This window comes from Oratosquilla oratoria, chromosome 20, assembly GCF_046742065.1.
Source record: "Oratosquilla oratoria isolate Oo_2021 chromosome 20, ASM4674206v1, whole genome shotgun sequence".
NCBI lineage: Eukaryota > Metazoa > Arthropoda > Malacostraca > Stomatopoda > Squillidae > Oratosquilla > Oratosquilla oratoria.
In genome coordinates, this window is record NC_134796.1 from 28,339,871 (window position 1) to 28,363,071 (window position 23,201).

The following is a 23,201-nucleotide window of genomic DNA, read 5'->3' on the forward strand; positions in this document are numbered from 1 at the left end:
TGAAAGTAAAAAATACCTTGCTACAAGAAAATATGCTAATGAATGAAGTCAGTAGCATAGGCTCGGGACGCCATCTTGTCGTCTGCCAATGTCTCTCACGACGACGACAACGAGGACGACCCGGATGACATTCAATTTGCAGGTAATGATTTATTAAACACAGGTTAGGTTAGGTTAGTTTAGTTTAGGTTAGACGAATTAATTTATCATCCTTTCATTTCTTCGACATCGGCATCTATCATAACAAACATGGTGTACCATTCGTCCGACATGACTTCGTTACTTACGGAATCTGTTTTAGCATTTTTTTTTTTCATTTCCGCTCACAAAATTGCATATTACGTTGATACATTATAATTCACAAAATTAATAATTAATTTACTATTGTTATATTGCGCCCATGGTCGAAACTAAAAATTTACCACTACCGGTATACAGTGTACCCCAGGTTGTTGTTGTTGTCGTTCCCTAGACTGTCTGTCCGAGCAGTCCCGTCTCCCCAAGGAAGGCCACAGCCGAAACTGGGTTTTCCCACAAATCCTTTATAGAGTGTATGTTGTGTTGTTTGCGTGCATGATTGTGTATAATGCAGTCTTCCATTATGTGTTGTATGGTATGGGGTGAAGTGTTACATCCTGGGCAGCTGTTAGAAGTGCTGGGTGGTGACCGCATCGCAGTCTGGCCAAGTGGACTCTGTCCTTTCGTGGGAGAGAGGATTCAGAAGGGTGGATATCAGGGGGTCTGGCATGCAGCAGTGTGTTGTCTTTCAGTGTGTTAATGGAGCGGTGAGTGATATGATTATGAATATGTTTCCGGAGGCTGGTATTTGGTGGTTGTGGGGGTGTAGTTTTAATGTTTCTTGGTGTGTGTGGGTGTTCTGCTATGTAGTGTAGCGGGTGTGATGTGTTTGTGGTGGCTGCAGCAAGTGTTTGTGTGCCTCTCATGTCGAGGTGGTCCTTGACTTTGAGGACTTTTGTTTCATGGTGTAAATGGTCTGTAGGTGATGTATTTGTGCAGCCTGTAATTGTTTTTAGGGCTTTGTTTTGTATGATTTGAAGGGTGTTGTGGTGTGTCTCACTGAGATTAGGAGCCCATGCAGGACTCGCATAATTCATCACTGAGCGTATGCATTGTTTGTATATTGTTATATTAGTTTCTTTGTTTTGTCCAAATGTTGTTCCAGTGATTGACTTAAGTGCGTTAAGTCTAGGTGTGCATTTGTGGGACCACCCCCCAACCCCAAGAGTTGGGGGCCAATCAGCAGCAACCACCCCTGGCCATCAGCTCTACGCAGATGTACCCCAGGTAGTTTTTGCAGCTTGCAGGATGGTAATGTAGACCTAAGCTTCAGAACACTTTACCTCACAGCTAATATCCACCGTATAAGTTCATTTATAACATCATACAAATTTGCCTCAGCCAACTTAATTATCGTACACGATGTCGTAACTTCGGGAGATTTACGTTAAACGACGTCATACAGCCCGTCGTTACTCCGAGTTGTCGTTAACCGAGTAGGTCGTTAAACGAGGAGTAACTGTACTGATGTACATTCCAGTCTTGGATGTATCAGGGTTTCACAGAGTTTTTTCGTTATCTATTCATCCATATATTGGAATGCCACTTTAATCTTCTGCAGCAGTTCATATGTCTCTCCCACAATCCTGCTGATATGTCTGTCAGGTGACAGGTTGTCTTTTATCAACACTCTCAAGTCTTTCTCCTCTTTTGCTTTTGTGATGTTTTCACTTCCCAAGGAATAATTTAAGGATGACCTTATGCCGTTATTGCCCATTTCTAGTATTTTGCATGTTTTAGTATTGAACTTCATTTTCCATTCTTATCTCCATGCACAGATAGTATCTAGATCTTTTTGCAGTATTCTACCATCCTCATTTTTCACTCTTCTCATGATTTTTGCATCACTTGCAAACATGTTGGCATAGCCTGTTTGTATCGGGGTGGCTAATGAGTGCGCAAATAAAGACGTATAGTTTATATTTGGAGACACACACAAAATGACACAAACACAAAATGCGTGCAACTGCTTACAAGGCTGCTTAGATACTAACGCCACGCTCTCCAATTCGCGCCAAAACAAAGGCGCGCATCGCATCTGCGATATACAACACAACCAACTCTTATAATATAAATACATAATAAAGATTAGATAGATTTATGGAGTTTTTGGCTCGAAGGCCAAGCGCCGGAGCCGGTAGGTCATTCAGCGCATATTTATCTTTTAGTTTAAAAAATAAAATAAAAATAAAATTCAAGTAAAACAATTAAAACAATAGACATTCACGAACACACTTCAACAACACACACTCACAAGCATTCACACACACAATTTTAAATTTCATAAAACAAATTTGTCTTTTAAAAGCTTTAAAACTTTCTTCACACAAGCTTCCTCCCCTAAAATTTCTTTAAAAGATAAATCTGTTAAGAAATTTGCCCTGCGCTTATTAGAGAATGCAGGGCACTGAACTAAAATGTGTCCTATTGTCAAAACTACTTGGCAAGTGGGACATTGGGGGGCCAGCCTTTCTGCCCCACTTGCCATTAAAAATTTATGTGTAATGTAGGAATGGCCAATTCTCAGTCTTGTCAAGACAATGCTTGACCTTCTGTCCAAAGGAGGACACTTCCAAATGTTCACTAAGGGATGAATTTCTTTTAATTTATAACTGCTGTCCAGCCTTGTCCATTGCTCTTGCCACTTCTTCATTGTATAACAATGGATCACTTGTTTCAAGTCCGTATGTGGGACTTTTCGGTCTGCTATATGGGTGAGCCTAGTGGCAGCTTTGGCTGCAGCATCGGCCTTTTCATTTCCAGTGACACCCACATGGGACGGCACCCAGCAAAAGTTTATTTTGATCTTCTTTCTGTTATTTATGAGAATCAGCCATTCCTGTATTTCTTGCACTAAAAAATTATGAGGCAACAAATTATTTACAGAGGATAGAACGCTCATGGAATCCGTAAAAATAACAACATTCCTACCACTCGGAACAGAATTAAAAACAAACTTGAGAGCGTTGCTGACTGCCAGCAGTTCAGCAGTAAAAACAGAGCTAAAATCAGGCAACTTTCTCTTTAAAACTGTGCTATCAGTTACAACAGCACAACCAACAACGTCTTGGGATTTTGATCCATCTGTATAAATAAAAATTGCATCAGCATGTACTGATAAATGTTCTAAAAATTAATTTTTTAGCTCTACAGCAGTTCTGTTTTTCTTCTTTTTAAGAGGACATATTTCAGTGGGGCATCGGTTCCAAGGAGGGAATTTGGGAGGCGTGATCTCAGCAATTGTGTTAGGAACAAGTCCTACTTTCTCTGTCCCAACTTCACATCTCACTTCTAAAGGTTTCGGCAGAGTACTTTTCCTTGGAGCTCTGTCTACCGGCTGCTTTACAAATTTGAAGTTTGGATTCTGTTTGGATGTCAAGACACGAGATATATATCTAAGGCTTAATTCCTCCCTGCGAATATACTGGGGAGGAATTCCTGCGTCCACATACAAGCTATCCACTGGAGATGTTCTATAGGCTCCTGAACAGATCCGTAAAGCCATATTGTGGACTATATCAAGCTTCTTCAGTGAACTTTTACATGCCGATCCATAAATTTGACATCCGTAATCCATTTTGCTAAGGCACAATGTTTGGTAAAGCCTTATTAAAGTTACACGATCTGCTCCCCAGTTGAAACGAGACACTACTTTTAGTATATTAAGTCGCTGTTTGACAGTGTATACAACCTCGTTTATGTGATTTGTGAATGTCAACCTTTTATCCAATACCAGACCCAAGTATTTTACTTCATCTTCATACGGTAATATGACACCCTCTAAGAATAGTGTTGGTATTTCTTCCTTGCGTCTTAGTCTGGAAAACCTTATGGCTTTGGTTTTTTCAGCAGAGAATCTGAAGCCCCTGCAATTAGCCCATGTTGTTGCTAAGTTAATAACCTCTTGAATCTTTTGGCCCATTTCTAATGTTGTCGATTTGCTGCACACAATAGCGAAGTCATCAGCATAAACCAATTCATGAACTCCTGTGGGAACTTGTTCTAATAAACTATTAATGGCTATGCTGAAGAGTGTAGGACTCAGAACACTTCCTTGGGGAATCCCTTCCTCTTGAAGATATGCACAAGAGAAAGAAGAGCCCACTCGGACTTTTAGATAATGGTCAGATAAGAAGTCCTTTAAACAATTGAACATATTACCCCCGATACCCCACTCTGCAACTTGCTTCAGAATGCCTCCCCGCCAGGTAGTATCGTAGGCATTTTTCAAGTCAAAAAACACACCAATGCTAGAGTTCTCAATTGCGAAGGCATTCTCAATCTCATGAGTGATAAAAAGTAAGGGGTCCAGAGTGCACTTATTTCTTCTAAATCCAAACTGTCTGTTAGATAGCAGATTTTTAGATTCCAAAAACCAAACTAAACGCGTATTAACCATTCTTTCATAGATCTTACAAATGCAGCTTGTGAGAGCAATAGGTCTGTAACTTTGTGGGTCATGAGGGTCTTTTCTTGCCTTTAAGATTCCTATGATGATTGAAGTCTTCCAAGATTTAGGAGAAGATCCAGAAGACCAAAATTTGTTCAGCACATTTAAAAGGAATTTCTTTGACGATATGGATAAGTGACCAACCATGGAATAAAGAATGTCATCCTCTCCAGGAGAGCTTGGGGAGGATAGAGATAAAGCATGATCCATTTCATCCAAGGTGAAGAGAAGATTATATGCCTCCGAGTTCGTATTGGTAGGAGGAATAATCGTGGTCTTGGCTCTAATTCTTCTGAAATCATCTGAATAATGTAGTGGGCTTGAAATATCAGCATAATGTCTTCCAAAAGCCTCTGCTACTTCTCTTGTATCTGATATAAAACAGTCATTTATCTTCAGAATGGGTAAGGGAGATGGAGAAAACTTTCCTTGTAATTTTCGAATCCTATCCCATACTAAGGTCGGGGAAGAGTCACATTTCAATTCGCTAATATATTTAATGAAGGATTCCCTCCTTGCTTTCTTGAAGATTTTCTTCTGCTTTGCTCGAGCTCTTCTGTACGTTATCTTATTGACTAAACAAGGGTATCTCCGATATCTCTTATAGCAAGTTCTTGTAATCTTTCTGCTTATAGCACATTCATCGCTCCACCAGGGGACTACTGGGCGTTGAGGTTTACCAGCTGTCCTAGGAATGGAAGAGAAAGCATCAGAGAGTATCATGTCTACCAGGTAGTCATATGCATCACAGTTACTACCAAAATCACTAGTCTTATAATTAATCTCTGTGGATCTCCTAAATAATTCCCAGTTAGCCTCTCCTGTCTTCCATTTAGGTAAGCAACAGGAGTGTTCTTTAAATATTTGATATGGATAGGCCAGTGGTCGCTACCATGTAATTCTTCATCTATTGACCAACTGTAGTCTAATCTTAAGGATGATGAACAAATAGTTAGGTCTATAGCAGAACTTGAGTTGTGAAAGACATCAAACCTAGTTTTGGAACCGTCATTCATCAAAATGACATCATTACTATCAATAAATTCTTCAATTATATTGCCCCAGGGGTCACACCTTGATTCACCCCATAGAGGATGCTTGGTGTTAGTCACCCATTAGAATAAAAGGCTCAGGGAGCTGGTCAACCAAAGATTGTAGGTCATTTAACTCAAACTGACGGGGGTGGTTATATATGTCTACGAGTCGATCTTCCAGTTCAGGTTCTAAATATAAAGAACATAAAGTGATCCATTTAGTGGTAAAGATTTGTACTGCACAAGCCTGCAACACCGAATGTAGCTAGACACTTCTGTGGTTTACACATTTCTTAACAATGATACCAGTACCTCCATGGGCACGGCCCCCAATCATAGGAGGAGATCTGTAAAATTTATAATTAACCACTTCAGTACGGGATTTAAATCTCACGGGCAGCAGCCAATGCCAGCCGTATGACGTGTCGTAATAATATTCGCATCATAAAATATAGTCACCGCTTATATCGATCGTTCTCTCTTTCACCCGCGAATTTTGAAAACCACAGAGAATGGGATTCAGGGCGCATTTGGGAGAATGTAAAAACACAGGGGCGACTACAATAAATATAATCAAGACGCCGATATGGCAGCGTCGCGAATCCACTTGCTCCTCATGACGCCTACGTGTGCGGCACCGTATGGAAGGGGTTAAGTCCAACATTAGGGGATAAATTGCCAAGCATAGTTTCTTGCAGACAAAAAACAGACACATCATGTTCTTTAAGGAGAATCCCAACCTGCTCTCGATGAGAATTAAAACCTTGCATATTCCATTGAATTATGGACATTATACCGTTTTCTTTTTCTTTTTGGGGTCTACTGGTCTGATAAGAGAAGTCTGGGAGAGACAGGGTTTACAAGGTGGGTTCTTTTCTAATTTCTTTGCTTTCGCGGGTGGCATCCTCCTCTCTGACGATGGTCCGACCGACGATGTAGAGTCCGGGTTATTAGTTTCTTTCTTAGATTGTTTATCGCGATTTGGGGAAGAGGATAGAGATGAGGGTGGACTGTGGAGTCTTTTACTGTGCACAGCTTCAGACTCCATAGCTTCGCTTCTGTGTGCATCGACTGAGTGAGGCACAACAGTCCGTGATCCCTTTATTGGGGAGCCCCTCGAGTTTGGAAGTTTGACTGATTGAGAGGAGGCTTTATTAGAGGAACCCTGTGGGGTTCCAGCAATGAAAACTTTAGGTGCCCCTCTAGATTGGGCAGGAGGCATTCCCTCAACTGGGGATGGGAGAACCTCCGCAGAGTAGGGTTGACGAGTGCTACAATTTCCAACTTGTGGGGAAGACCGATTTGGTCTAGTAGTGACTCTTTCACGCTGAGACTTGGGTTCAGCATTTCCTTGATCCTCATTGCTTCTGTGCACCTCTAACGTGTGAGGCACACTAGTCAGCAATCCCTCTACTGGGGAATCCCCCAAGTCTGGAAGAGAGATTGCCTGAGAGGAGGCTTCATTAGAAGAAGCCTGTGAGGTTTCTACAATAGAAACCTTAGGTGCCCCTCCAGACGGGGCAGGGGACACCCCTTCAACAAGGGGTGAGGAAACCTCCGCACAGGAGGCTTCAGAAGTACTAGAAATTCCTACTTGAGAAGAAAGACCATTAGGTTTCATAGTTACACTTTTACACTGAGGCTTGGGTTCAGTGTTAACAGAACCATTCATATTGGCATTTTTATTTCTATTGCCTTCTACTGTTGGCTGATCCACTTTACTATTTGTTTTAACAACATCACTGTATCTTTTGGAATTACTTAATAGTCTTTTAGCATATCCTACGCTTATATGTTCTGCATGAGCTTTTAGTAGTATTTCCTGTTCCTTCTTATAAATTACACAGTTCTTATTTCTGGCATCATGCTCTTCTTTACAATTTATACAAACTGTTGGGTGGGAACAATCCCCATGTTCAGGCTGAGCACATATCAAACACATTTTGTCCCTTGCATATCTGCAGGAAGGATGGCCAAAACCATAGCAGTTAAAGCACTGAAGGGGACGGGGCTTAAACTGCTTCACATAAACAATTTCTTTTTCTATCTCTACATAATGAGGTAGATCTTCACCACAAAAACTTAGGATAATCATAGAAGAACGAGGGATTTTAGCAACCTTCCAAACATTAGTTGGGCACATTTCTAAAATCTCTTCTTCATCAAAGTCATACAGATCTCTATTAAAAATTACCCCTTTGGCATAACTAAAGGTGTAGTGGGGCTTAACTTCCTTAATCTCCGATTTCTGTTTCAAGTTGAGCACCATGGCAGCTTGTTCATAAGATTTTACATGAATTAAGAAGGAATTTCTTCCAAATCGTGATACCTGCGAGTTATTCAAATTACCACAGCCAAGGTGACTCTTCAAGAATCTTCTAAACTTGAACAAGTTAGCATGTTCTTTTGCAAGAGTGATAATGAGCCACTTAGCTGGGTTGGGAGGTCTCTGCACACTTTCCTTCCTTTCCTCTACCGGGATTTCTGGATAAAAGATATCCAAGTTAGGTGGCACTCTACCAACAAGTTGGGCTGAAGATTCATTCTCATTACAATTATTATAATCCAAGCAGGCAGGAGCTGCATCCTGATTAGAAAGAAATGAGATCCACACTAGCCAAGCTTTAAAGTTGTCAGTTAGTTTAACTCTGATCTCTTTAATTTGTCCAAATTTATGGAACTTTTCATATAAGTCTGTATAACTCTTATCACGAGAGACATATTGTAAATGCAAGATTCTATGACTATTAGGGGCAGCATTTGATTGATTGATTTTACCGAAGTCCTTTTTCAAGCCGGAGTCGTCAACTGGGGTTTTTATTTTTGTCGAGTCAATATTGTCAACATTAGGATTGGCAATATTAGGAGGAGGATGATCAGGTAGTGGTGGAGGTTTACAACATTCTGTTTCAACAGCCGCCATCATCGTGTATATTTATGAGGCCACACCATATATTAAGAAAGAAAAATCAGTGCATAGAAGGAAGATACTGCAGTTGCCCATTGCCACGCACAATAAAAGAAAAGTCTCTGCAGAGTCGGGAGGTTCCAGAGACGACTATTTACACATGCAGGGCCTTGGAGGTGAGTTTGAGACTTTGTTAACCCGGGGTTTGTCCTCTTTTTTTTTTGTCCCATTTAGGATGGGTCCGGCGTAGTCACTCTGCATGTGTACTGGATAGGGAGAAAGGAAGTCAGCAGCCTAGTACCTACCTCACAAACATGCATTCCCCAGTCGGTGGGCTTTCGGCCCTCGCAGGGAGTAGTGACCTCGCGGTATACATCACCACTTGACTGGGTTCAGACATGTAGCTTGGAAGGCACCAAGATACCAGAACCTTCCTTAACAAGTATTAGAGAAAGATGGTGAAAAAGGAGAGTAGGGTAGCAAATATGAAGGATAGGGATAGGGGAATTCACATAGGAAAAGGGTGAGGGACCCCCTATCTATTCACTACCCCAAAAACCTCATCCTAAAACAACTGTCATAGGATTAGGGCGACAAATCCTACGAGTATTCCAGTCCATAATCAATGCCAATTTAGGGTCGTCAACAAAAAGACTTTTGGCTCAGTTTTCGTCTGGTAGCTCGGGGCTGACCTCTCCAGTATGGTTGCACCTGGCTGGCACAGCTCAGCCCGTCCTTACTACACAGAAGCCCCCCCACTACATCAAAGTACTGGGCCTCGGGGGGGGGGGGGGGTAAATACATAATAACATAATATAAATAATACAATAAGTAACAAAACAACAAAATACAATTCTACACCACACCAACACATCTTTTTCCTTCCATCATGCCATTGACATAGACAGGAAACATTATTGGTGTAAGCATTGAACCTCGTGGAACTCTGCTCATTACTGCTTTTCAGTTTGATATCTTGTCCTTTACTGCTGTCCTCATATATCTTTCCTTCAAAAAAATCTTTAATCCATTCTAATAGTTTGCCTCTCAGTCCTCCAACATGCTCCAATTTCCATATAAGTCGACTGTGAGGTATTTTATCAAATGTCTTCTCTAGGCTCACGTACACACAGTCCATCCACCCCTCTCTCTCTCTTGCATCACATCAATCACTCTCGAGTAAAAGCTTAAAAGGTTCGACTAACATGACCTTCCAGAACTGAAGCCAAACTGACTGTCAGAATGTTAATCTTTTCAAGATATTTGGTCCATCAATCTTTCACATAATTTCTCTACTGTGCTGGTTGGTGATACTGGCCTGTAATTTTGTGGTATTTCTTGTTTCCACCTTTGTGAATTGGCACCATGCTTGCCCTTTTCCAATCAAGTGTCACAATACCTTCTTTCAATGAGCATACAATAAGGCTGTGGATCTTGTCTGCTAGTTGTTCCCTACATTCTTTAAGTATCCAGTTTGAGATCCCATCAGCTCCTGAGGCTTTTACATTCTTGCCATATTTATGTAAAAATTATTATACATACATATACAAAGGGATTTTTCCCCCTTACAAGGGAGGTAGCCAAAGCCAAAGGCATAAGTCCACTCACACCCATTTCATCCTCACATACTCCACTCCCAATCAATATCCTTCCCTCCTCCTCTTTTTTTTTTTTTTTTTTTTGCTCCTGGATGATGGGTTATCCCTGCATTTCGTCTACTGCTCTGGGTCATAAGCAATGCAGCAAGACACAACACATCCACAGCAAGGCCACTTTATTTATTCAGTGACACCCCCTTTCCATCCCCTGATGCAGAAAAAGAGAAGACAGGGAGAAATTCCTTTTGGCTGCATCAAAATATTGTTCACAAATACTCCCTCATCCCCCATCAACTCCCTTGCATCACAGTATCATCCATACACAACCATTCTCCACTCACCCCTATCTTCTGTCTTCTCCTGTCCTTCCTCAATAGACATTCCCCACTCTCCCAATGCTCCTTTTAACCCATCCATCCATCTCTTCCTTGGTTGCCCCCTTATGTTCACTCCTTCCACCTCTGCCTTCCACATCTTTTACTAATCTTTCTTCACTCATCCTTTCCATGTGTCCAAAACATCCCAATACTCTTTCATCAACCCTATCTCCCAACTCCTTTTCCACCTATGTTCTCCACCTCACCTCCTCGTTTCTCACTCTATTCAGCCTAGTAATCCCTAATACACTTCTCAGGCACTTCATCACTAACACATTTAAACTCTTCCTTTCTTATGCTCCTTGTTTCTGCCCCATACAGTGCTATCAGCATAATCACCCCTTCTTACAATCTCCTTTTAACATCCATACACAAATGTCTATTTCTCATGACACTTTTTAATCACCGAAGGCATTTACCTGCTTCTCTCAATCTACATTCTACCTCCACCTCCACTTCTCCCTTTCCTGCCACATTCACTCCCAAGTACTTAAAGCTATCCACTTCCTCCAGTCTTTCTCCCTTATTACTCATTTCTAAATTTGCTGCCATCATATCCCTTGTACATCTCATCACCTTACCTTTACCCACAATTAATGAACCTTGACGTTAGGAAATCACACAGCCTGGACAGAATTGCAAATTGGATTCTAAAAGAATGCAAAGAAGAACTAATGGAAAAAATATACAACATAATAAGTTGCTCAAAGAAGGAAAAATACCAAAGAAGTGGAAAAATGCCAACATTGTACCAATATATAAAGGAGGAAACAAAGAAGAACCAACTAATTACAGACCAGTCTCCCTAACAAGCACTGCAGTCAAAACTTGTGAGAAAATTATCAAGATTAGATGGGTAAAACACCTGGAAGAAAACAATACAATAAATCTGAGACAATTTGGATTCAGATGGGTTGGATCGGCTGATTGTGCTTTCCTAGACTTACAAAAAGCCTTCGACAAAGTACCACACAAAGATTACTTTAAAAATTTTGAAAAAATAGGAGAGATACAAGGCAACCTACTAAATTGAATGGAAGACTTCCTGCATGGTAGAAAAATGAGAGTAGTACTCAGAGAAAAGTATTCAGGTTGCAAGGAGGTGATTAATGGAGTCCTGCAAGGATCTATATTGGCTCCAATGTTCACTATTTATGTGAATGACATGGATGATGATGTGGAATGTTACACGAGCTTCTTTGCAGACAATGCTAAATTGTTGAGAAAACTGAAAACTAAAACGAATTGCAAATCACTAGAGAGAGACTTGAACAAGGTTTGGAAATGAAGTCAGAAGTGAGATGTGGACTTCCAATATTAAGAACTGTAGCATGATGGAATTCAGTAAAATTAAAAAAGAATATCAGGACAATATACAATTGGAACTAAGGAGGTAAAGAAAGTGGGATCTGAAAAAGACCTGGGAGTAATTACCTCAAATGACTTGTCCTCTGATAAATAATCAAAACTGTCGGAGAATCCTATAACTTGCTTTGATCAATAAAAGTGCTGTTTACCTATTTGGACAAAGAAATGATTATAAAAATATTAGTCTCATTAATAAGGCCTAGACTGGAGTATGCTGCAACATTATGGTCACCCAGTACCAAAAAGAATACAAAGAAATTATTATAAAAATATTACACAGATATACCAAGGCTTTTTTCCCCTTACTAGGGAGGTAGTCAAAAAGGAAACGGCATAAAATCATTCCCATCCATTCCATCCCTGAAAACACTCCACACCCCTCAACCCTCCCTCCCATCTTAGCACCTCCTAGATGACAGGTCATCCCTGCACCCTGTCCACTGCCCTGGGTCAGAAGCAGTGTCGCAAGACACAGCACATCCACAGCAAGGCCGCTTCATTAAATTGGCGACCCCCACTCTCCGTCCCCCCATATAAAGGAGAGGACGCGGAGAAATCCCTTTGGGCTGCGTCAAAATTTTGCTCACACACACTACCTCACCCCCCATCCCCCCCCCCCGTTCATTCCACCTCATGCATCACAACATCTTCCATATACAACCATTCTCCATTCACGCCTGTCTTCTGTCCTCTCCCGTCCTTCCTCAACAGACATTCCCCTCTTCCCCAAAGCCCCCTTCACCCCATCCATCCATCTCATCCTAGGACATCCCCTCATGTTCACTCCCTCCACATCTGCCTTCCATACCTCCTTTACTAGTCTTTCTTCACTCATTCTTTCCATGTGTCCAAACCATCCTAATACTCTTTCATCGACCCTATCTCCCAACTCCCTTTCCACCCCTATTCTCCTCCTCACCTCCTCATTTCTCACTCTATCTAGCCTAGTAACCCACATCATACTTCTCAGACACTTCATCTCAAACACATTCAAGCTCCTTCTCTCTTTCTCTTATGTTCCATGTTTCTGCTCCATACAGTGCTGTTGGCACAATCACTCCTTCATACAGTCTCCTCTTAGCATCCATTCCCAAATTTCTATTCCTCATTACACTTTTTAATCCACCAAGGCATTTACTCGCTTCTCTCAATCTACATTCTACCTCCACCTTCACTCCACCTTTTCCTGCCACATTTGCACCAAAGTATCTAAAACTATCCACTTCCTCCAGTTGCTCTCCCTTAATGCTCACTTCCAGATTACTGCCACTTTCACCCCTTGTACATCTCATCACCTTACTTTTACCCACATTTATCTTCAGCTTTCTTCTATCACACACTCTCCCAAACTGTCACCAACTTCCTCAATCCCTCCTCTGATCCTGCCACAAGCGCAGTGTCGTCCGCAAACAAAAGTTGGCTCACCTCCCACTTTTCTCCATTTTAACCATCTCCAATCCCTGACCCACTACCCTTGCATTTACCTCTCGCACCACCCCATCCATGTATAAGTTGAACAGCCAGGGTGACATAACGCATCCTTGACGAAGTCCCACCTTTACCTCGAACCACTCACTATCTCCATTTCTAATCCTGACACAAGCTCTATTACTCTCATAAAAACTCTTGACAGCTCTGAGAAGCTTTCTTCCTAACCCATATATCCGCATAACCTCCCACAGTGCCTTTCTGTCTACCCTGTCGTAAGCCTTTTCCAGATCCATAAAAGCCCAAAAAACATCCTTCCCCTTTCCTATAGCTTTCTCACATATCTGTCTTACCACATAAATCTGATCTACACAACCTCTACCTGTCCTAAATCCACACTGTTCCTCACCAATTACTCCCTCTCTTCCTCTCCTAATCCTCTCAATCAAGATCCTCACATAAGCCTTCCCAACTACACTTAACAAGCTAATCCCTCTGAAACTACTACATTCACACTTGTCCCCCTTTCCCTTGTAAAGTGGAACTATACAAGCACTCCTCAAGTCCTCCGGCACTCTACCTTCTCTCCAGCAAACATTAAATAACCTCACCAGCCAGTCCACCATCACTGTACCTCCTTTTTTAAGACATTCTGCATGGCATCCATCCAGACCAGGTGCCTTACCTGCTTTCATCATCTTAACTGCTGCCTTCACTTCATCCTTCCTTATTTCTCATCCATTTTCCTCTCATTTTCTTAGCATTTCCCACTGCAGCTATCTTTCCCTCCCTATCCTCCTTGACATTTAGCAACTCCCTAAAATATTCTGCCCATCTTCCCCTTACTGACTTCTCCATTATCATCTCTCCATCTGCACCTTTTACCTTTTTTTCTCTACTTGATTCGCCTCCTCTTCCTCTCTTAATTTCTTTCCAAAACATCTTTTTATTACTTTCAAAATTTTCTGTCATACTCTTACCCCATTTTACATCTGCTCTCCTCTTTGCCTCCTTTACCTTTTTTTTACTTCTCTTTTCTTTTCTTTGTACGTCTCATATGACTCCCTCGTCCTATTTTGTAACCAATCTGTGTAAGCTCGCTTCTTCTCTTCCACAACCTTCTTCATTTCCTCATCCCATCATTCACTACCCTTCCTTCTATTTCCTCCTGTCCTTCTTGTTCCACACACCATCTTTGCACACTTTGTGACTCCCTCCTTGAACCATCCCCATTCCTCCTCCACACCTACCTCTACTCTATCCTTCACTCCTCCTTCAGCTTCTTCTTGTACTCCTTCTCCTTTTCCTCTTCATTTAAAGAGTTCACTCTAAGCACCTCCCTACCTTTTGTCCCTTTCCTCTTTCTCCATCTGTCCTCCACTCTCAACTTACCTTCCACCAAAAAATGATCAGATATTCCCCCACCCTCTCCCCTTAGCACATGTACATCCTTAACCCTTCCTATCATAATCCTATTTACCACTACATAGTCCATTAAAGCTCTATCTACCACCCTTCCATCCACCACCCTCTCCCATGTGTACTTATGCTTGACTTTCTTCCGAAACACTGTATTTGCTATCATCAACTCTCCAGACACATTTCCACCATCAACTCTCCACTACGACTCTTTCCTGGAACTCCACATTTCCCAACCACTCCATCAATTGGATCCTTTCCTACCCTAGCATTAAGGTCTCCCAGTACTATTACATTTACACTTCTCCCCAAACCCTCTATGCACTCATTTAAATCTATCCAAAAGGCCTCCCTTTCTTCTACACTCTTCTCACTGCCAGGCCCATATGCACTTACACAAACCCACATCTCCTTTCCCAGTTTCACCTTCATCCACATTATCCTTGAGGAAACCTCCTTCCACTCCACTACACGTTTACCTATCTCTTCACTTACTAGTATAGCCACCCCTTCCCTCCCTCGCCCTCTCTTCACTCCTGATAACCTCCCACTTACACTCCCAAACTTACAATCGCCCTTCCCTTTCAGCTTAGTTTCACTCAAAGCCAACACATCCATCTTTCTTCTCACAAACATACTACCTATCTCTTCCCTTTTACTCTCATCTGTACCACATCCACGCACATTAAAAGACCCAAGCCTTAGGGTGCTGGTCCGAGAACTTCTAGACCCTCTTATGCCTTTGCTTTTACTTTTAGGAATGTGCCCTGTGGGGCTACAAGGAGAAGGATGCCTAGTCCCAATCCCCGTCCCTTTCTTCTCGCCTCTTACGATCCAAGTGGAAATACTTGTTGGCAGTATTCTTTTCCCCCACCACAGCATTTCCTCCTATGGACTATGTAGTGGTATTAGTCTCATTAATAAGGCCTAGACTGGAGTATGCTGCAACATTATGGTCACCCAGTACCAAAAAGAATATACAGAAAATAGAAAGAATCCAGAGCGCAACCACAAAAATGGCCCCAGCACTTTCAAAATTGTCATATGAAGAGAGATTGGCTAAATTGAAGTTACTGACTTTGGAACAAAGAAAAGAGGTGTACTGACCATCCATAGAATCATGAAAGCCATGAGAGGACTTATCAAACTGGGATAAGAGAAACACAAGAGGACATGGAAAGAAATTAAAAAATGATAGTTATAGAAGAGATCTGAAGAAACACAGTTTTCCACATAGAGTGGTGGACACTTGGAACAAGCTGGATGAAACAATAGTGTGTGCAAAACCCATACACAAATTTAAGAGCAAACTAAACACTGCGAGATACAAAGGTGGGACACCACGAGTGTAGCTCCCTTTCCTGTAAGATACAAACTAGATAAATACACCTTCCTCTATTATGTTCCACCTTTTTGGCCCATACGGTGCTGTTGTCACAATCACTCCTTCATACAATCTCCTCTTATCATCCATTCCCATATGTCTATTTCTCCTTACATTTTTAGGTACATATACCAAAGGCCTTTTCCCCCTTATAAGGAAGGTAGCCAAAAAATAAAAATATAAAATCCACTTCCACCCATTCCATCCTCATACACTCCCATCCACCCCACTCCCTCCCTCTTATCTTGGCTCCTCCTGGATAATAGGTCATCCCTGTATCTTGCCCACTGCCCTAGGTTCGAAGCAATGTCACAAGACACAGCACATCCACAGTAAGGCTGCTTTATTAAATTGGTGACCACCCACCCTCTCCTTTCTCTTATGCAGAAAAATCCCTTTGGGCTGTGTCAATTTATTTTTCACACATACTCCCTCACCCCTATCCCCCACCCACTCCCCCTCATGCATCACAACATCATCCATACACAACCCTTCTCCACTCACCCCTATTTCCTGTCCTCTCCTTTCCTTCCTCAACACATTCCCCTCTTTCCCCATCCATCTATCTCATCCTTGGTAGCCCCTCATGTTTACTCCTTCCACCTCTGCCTTCCACACCTCATTTACTAATCTTTCTTCACTCATTCTTTCCATGAGTCCAAACCATCCCAATACTCTTTCATCAACCCTACCTCCCAACTCTCTTTCCAGCTCCATTCTCCTCCTCACCTCATTTCTCGATCTATCCACCCTAGTAACCCCTATTATATAAACTTTTTCACCTCATCTCAAACACACTCAAACTCCTTCTCTCTTATGTTCCATGTTTCTGCCCCATACAGTGCTGTCAGCACAATTATTCCTTCATACAATCTGTTCTTAGCATTCATTCCAAAATGTCTATTTCTCATTACACTTTTTAATCCCCAAAGGCATTTACTTCTCTCAATCTACATTCTACCACCACTTCCACTCCTCCCTTTCCTGCCACATTCACACCCAAGTATCTAAAACTATCAATGATGAATGATGAATAATAAAATAGCAAATAATAGAGAGTTACTGTGGTAGAATAACTGCTGGTTAGAACAAAGGGAAAAAATAATACTCTTCTGAGAAATCAAGACATGCAATAAGAGTAAAATCAACCCAACCAAAATACTAATAATTGTTTCACTGAATGTGCATGGATGTTGTGCAAAAGGGAAGAGACTGGGGGTAAGAAAGATGGATGTGTTAGCACAGAGTGAAACAAAATTAAAAGGGAAAGAAGACTTTGAGCTTGAGAGGATGGGAATTTGAGTGCTGGGAGCAGTGAGAGGGTGAAGGGAAGGAGTAGCAGTGCTGATAATTGATGAGATGTGTAAGTGTATGGTGGAGTGGAGGGAAATGTCACTAAGGGTGTGAGTGAAGGTGAGAGTGGAATTGGAGATATGAGCATTTGTGAAGGCATATGGCTCTAGTATATAGAAAATGAAAAAGAGAGAGGCATTCTAAAGTGTGTAGACTTTTTAAAGTATGAAGATGTCATTGGGAAATCTTAATACTAGAGCAGATGAGCCAGTAGATGGAGTAGTAAGGAGGAACAATAAACAAGAGATGTTCGAGATGTGTATTTTAAGAATGGATATGTATCAAAAAGTGTTGAATTGTGCAAATGCAGCGTGTAGGATGAGGAGGACAAAACACGAGAGGCAATGATGAAAAGGTGAGGGCATATGAGAAATAGCTGAAAAGAAGAAATGTAGATGCATACAAGAGGTACGGAGTAATGAGGGTGGAAGCAAAATACAAGGTGAGGGAAGCCAATATGAGCTGATATTGAGGGAAGCCAATATGAGCTGATGTTAAGTTGGGAAAGACAGAATGTGGGGTGATCTAGTAGAGGTGTTCAAGAGTGATATAAATAAGGTCATCATATTAAGGCAATAGGGCAGGGCTCTCAGTAAAGGACTTAAATTGGACATATTTAGATTCAAGAAAGAAACAGGCAAGAACTGGTTTACCAATAGACTGGTCAATGAATGGAACAGCCTTAGTAACCATATAATGAGTGCTTGAAACTATTAGTTGTTTTAAGAAATGGTTAGACAACTTTATGGATGGGGATAAAAGGTGGTAATGGACATGGAACTGCCTAGTGTAGGACTTATAGTCTTTAGCAGTCTCCTTCATTCTTATGTTCTTATGAGAATTCTGAAAATAAAAACTTTTTGGAAGGAAGTGATAAATGCAAAAGAAGGTATGTTGGGCAAAGAGTGCAGATGGACAGATGTTGATGGAAGTGAAGGTGGCAAATGGAAGATGGGTAACATATTTAAAGCTATTGAATGTAGAGATGGGTAGGGAAGCTTTGATTGTTACAGTACAATATACCTGGAGAAAAACTATGATAGAAGAGGATGATATCATAACAAAGATACAAAAAGTATTGAGATGAAATCTAATAACCTGGGACAGATGTTTGTCTTGTGGAATATTTGACAAAGGGTGGAGTAATCATAGCAGAATGGCTGGCAAGATTATATATTCAATGTGTATCTTTGAGAAGGAAGTGTACTAGTATTTACCTACCTAGTTGTATTAACCTAGATGTATCTTATGGGAAGGGGAGCTACACTTGTGATGTCCTGTCTCTGTATCTTGCCATGTCTTAATTTGCCTTAAATTCATGTATGGTTTTTGCACACACTATTGTTTCATCTAGTTTGTTCCATACATCCACCACTTGGTGGAGAAAGTTATTCTTTTTCAGGTCTCTTCTATAACTGTCCTTTTTGAGCTTCCTTCCATGTCCCCTTGTATTTCTCTTATCCCAATTTAGTAAGTCTTCTTTATCAAGGACTTCCATACCTCTTACGATTCTGTAGATAGTCAACAAGCCACCTCTTTTTCTCCTTTGCTCCAGAGTCAGCAATTCTAGTTTTGACAATCTCTCTTCATATGATAATTTTGATAGTGTTGGGGCTATCTTTGTAGTTGTTCTCTGGATTCTCTCAATTTTCCTTATATTCTTTTAGGTACAGAGTGACCATAAGTGTCACTATGTACTCCAATTTAGGCTTTATCAGTGTGACTAATAATTTCTTTATCATTTCTTCATCCAAGTAAGTAAAAGGCGCCTTTATTGATCTTAGCAAGTTGTAGGTTTCTCTGACAATTTTGTTTATCTGTTTATCAGGGGACGTCTTCTGTGATGACTACTCCCAGGTCTTTTTCAGATCCTATTTTCTTTACTTCCTTTGCACCAATTTTATATTGTCCTGATATCCTTTTTTTTTTTTTTTTCCAAATTCCATTTCTTAATGTTGAAATCCACTTTCCCACCTCTGACTCCATTCCCAAACCCTGTTTAGATCTCCTTGCAGCAAATCACAATCCATTTCAGAACTCACTTTCTTCAACAGTTTTGAGTCATCTGCAAAGAAGCTCATGTAACATTCCACACCCTTGTCCATGTCATTCACATGGATAGCAAACATTATTGGAGCCAATACTGATCCTTGTGGAACTCCACTAATTACCTCTTCCCAAACAGAACTCTTATCTCTGAGCACTATTCTCATGTTCCTTCCATGCAAGAAGTCCTCTATCCATTTCAGTAGTTTACCTTGTATCTCTCCTATGGTTTCCAGTTTTCTTAATAGTTTTTTGTGTGGTACGTTGTCAAAAGCTTTTTTTAGGTCTAGGAAGTACACTCAGCCCATCCATCCCTTTCCCGTATTATATCTAGTAGTCTTGAGTAAAAACAGATCCAATTTGTGGCACATAATCTTCCCTGTCTAAATCCGAATTCTCTGATTTAGTATAGTCTCTTCCAGATTTTTTATCTGTCTACTTTTTTTTTTAACCTTTTCACAAATTTTAGCTAGCGTGCTTGTAAGGGAAAACCAATCTGTAATTTATTAGGTCTTCCTTATTTCTTCCTTTATAAACTGGTACGATATCAGCATTTTTCCAGTCTTCTGATATTTTCCCTTCTTTGAGTGAGCAACTTGTGTTATATATTTTGTCTATTAGTTCTTTACATTCTTTTAGTATCCAATTTACAATTTCATCCAGGCCATGTGATTTCCTGACATCAAGGTTCATTATTTCTTTTCATGTTACTATTATTTCCCATCCCGATGTTGCATTTTTTCTCCACTGAAAACAGACTTGAAGTGTTTGCTCATGACTTCAGCCATTTTTGTATCTTCTGTGTATTCTATATTCCCTTGGCGTGGTTTCACTATTTCCTGTTTGTTTTTCAGTTTACCGTTCACATATCTATAGAATAGTTTTGGCTGATCCTTACATTTTTCTATTATGTCTTTTTCAGTTTCTTTTTTCTTCCCTGCATATTTTTACATATTCATTTCTTTGATATGTGAGAATAAACACCTTGTGAGATCGAAACCTTTATTGGTACTACGTTTCGCTTGTTACAGCTTTTTCAAGTACAGACATGACACACACTCTGAGCACATATAAGCCAACAGGGAAGGAACTGGGAGAGGTTATCAGGGAGGGTGGGTGGTAGGTGGAGGGGGAGGAGGGGGACGGGTGGGACTTGGTGGAGACAAAGGAGGACATTTCGGACAGTTTGTTGAAGTGGACTAAGGGGGACATTTCATACATTTATTTAATGCGGGTAACAGATGGATGATAGGAGGGGCGATGTTAAACATGCCTCTGTTCTGCTCAATGGTTTTGAAGCTTTGAATGGCGGCCGCTTCGAGGCATTTTCTCCTCATCCTGTCTGGTTCACTAAACAGAAGTTCTGCGTTATCCCAATCCATCAGGTGGTCGTTGGTGTTCCGGTGGATAACACAGGCGTTGGTGGTGATGTTGTTCCGGGAATCGTAGCGATGCTCCCGGATCCGGGTCTTCAGGTCACGGGAAGTCTTGCCGATGTATACTTTATCACATCCAGCACAGGGTATGCGGTAGACACCAGCGTTTTTTCCCCACATCTCGTCCTGGCTGTCACTCCTTCTTGAAAGCTCTTTGATAGTTCTGCTGGACTGGCCCACTACCTGAATGTTGCAACGCCCAAGTGTCCGGGTGAGGGTGGCGGTGACGCTGCTGGCTGGAAGGATAAGCCTCCTAGCGGGAACCAACAAAAGATCCAGCTAGGAGGCTTATCCTTCCAGCCAGCAGCGTCACCGCCACCCTCACCCGGACACTTGGGCATTGCAACATTCAGGTAGTGGGCCAGTCCAGCAGAACTATCAAAGAGCTTTCAAGAAGGAGTGACAGCCAGGACGAGATGTGGGGAAAAAACGCTGGTGTCTACCGCATACCCTGTGCTGGATGTGATAAAGTATACATCGGCGAGACTTCCCGTGACCTGAAGACCCGGATCCGGGAGCATCGCTACGATTCCCGGAACAACATCACCACCAACGCCTGTGTTATCCACCGGAACACCAACGACCACCTGATGGATTGGGATAACGCAGAACTTCTGTTTAGTGAACCAGACAGGATGAGGAGAAAATGCCTCGAAGCGGCCGCCATTCAAAGCTTCAAAACCATTGAGCAGAACAGAGGCATGTTTAACATCGCCCCTCCTATCATCCATCTGTTACCCGCATTAAATAAATGTATGAAATGTCCCCCTTAGTCCACTTCAACAAACTGTCCGAAATGTCCTCCTTTGTCTCCACCAAGTCCCACCCGTCCCCCTCCTCCCCCTCCACCTACCACCCACCCCTCCCTGATAACCTCTCCCAGTTCCTTCCCTGTTGGCTTATATGTGCTCAGAGTGTGTGTCATGTCTGTACTTGAAAAAGCTGTAACAAGCGAAACGTAGTACCAATAAAGGTTTCGATCTCACAAGGTGTTTATTCTCACAGTCTTGTCGGCTTTTGCCATTGTGATTCATCTTTGATATGTATTTGCCAATTTCTAGGTTTTTGTCTTTTTTTCCATATTTTCCAAGCTTTATCTCTTCTTTCACTTCGCTGCACCTTCTATTAAACCAGCACTTAATATACACCTTTTCCTGTTTTTATTTTTGGGACATATTTATCTACTCATTCATTATAGATTTCCATCAGATTCATAAATTTTTCTTCCACTTGTGTTTCTTCCTTGTAGAATTTATACCAATTTTTTTTCTCCAAGTTTCTCAAAGTCTGTTTTACTATACATCTGTCTTCCTTTTCTGTATTTCGCATTTCTCTCTATATTTCCTCCTTTAGTTCTAACTCAAGTAATATGGGGTCACTCTTCCCAATTGGTGTCTTGTATTAAATTTTATCCACAATTTCAGGTTCTGATGTAAATAATAAATCTAGTCTTGATGGTTCTTCATTATTTCTAAATCTAGTATTTTCTTTTACCCATTGTATGTTATATAGTCATGTCAAGTAATGCATTTCCCCATAGATCCTCCCCACCTTTCACTGTCATCTTTGCAACAGATTTCTTTTAAGTTAAAATCTCCCATAAACACCATGTTTCCTTCATCCTTCGGCATCTCATTTAATGAAAGCCTTATATCTTCTAATATGTTAGAATAATCTATCTCTAAGACCCTGTTTTTGGGGCACATAGATCACCATAAACTTCCTACTTTTAATGTCACTATCTTCAACTCTTATTGTGATCATCTCCATCCTGTCCTCTCCATTTGTAATTTTTATCACATTTAAGTTTTTCTTAGCTAAGAACATGACACCACCCTGTTTCTCCTCTCTATTTCTATGCCAGTGATTATAAAATCCATGTCCAACACTGGTAATAGTAGACCCCTTAATTTTGTCTCCACAATACCCATTATGTCTGTTTTTTCTTTTGACAGGTAATCATTTAGTTCATGTAATCCTGGAGGAGTGTGTGTATGATTCCATTATACAAGAGAAAGGGGGATGAATATGACTATTTTCTAGATGGATTAGTTTGTTAAATGCAGTCACATGTGTTATGCAGTCATGTGTCATGGAGAACAGTCAGGAAGTTATGAAATAAATTCATATCAAGTACTTCATCCTCTGAATACAAGGGAAGAGTAAAACAAGATTCAAATCAAGAAGTGATTCTTAAAGAGTGCAGCAATGATGTATCTACAACTGCAGAAGAGTGAGAGAAAAAGGTGGGATAATGGGAACTCTGAAGGCTCCATCCAGCACCAAAACATGGAGCTCTCTGCAGGGGAGTACTGAATCTTT

General features: G+C 41.1%; 1 protein-coding gene across 4 annotated transcripts in view; it reads right to left on the bottom strand.

The window, feature by feature from the left end:
* The window catches only part of LOC143036424 (store-operated calcium entry regulator STIMATE-like), a 106,074-nt gene that overhangs the window by 16,433 nt on the left and 66,440 nt on the right, over nucleotides 1-23,201 (bottom strand). Inside the window, exon 7 of one of the 4 annotated variants that reach the window (XM_076203777.1) lies at nucleotides 11,487-11,962. The exons of the other annotated variants lie outside the window; for them this stretch is intronic. Within the exon in view, the coding sequence (XP_076059892.1) occupies nucleotides 11,927-11,962 (36 nt within the window). The 3' untranslated portion in view covers nucleotides 11,487-11,926. Of the gene's footprint in view, nucleotides 1-11,486; nucleotides 11,963-23,201 lie in introns of those variants that run through there. 4 annotated transcript variants of the gene reach the window in all.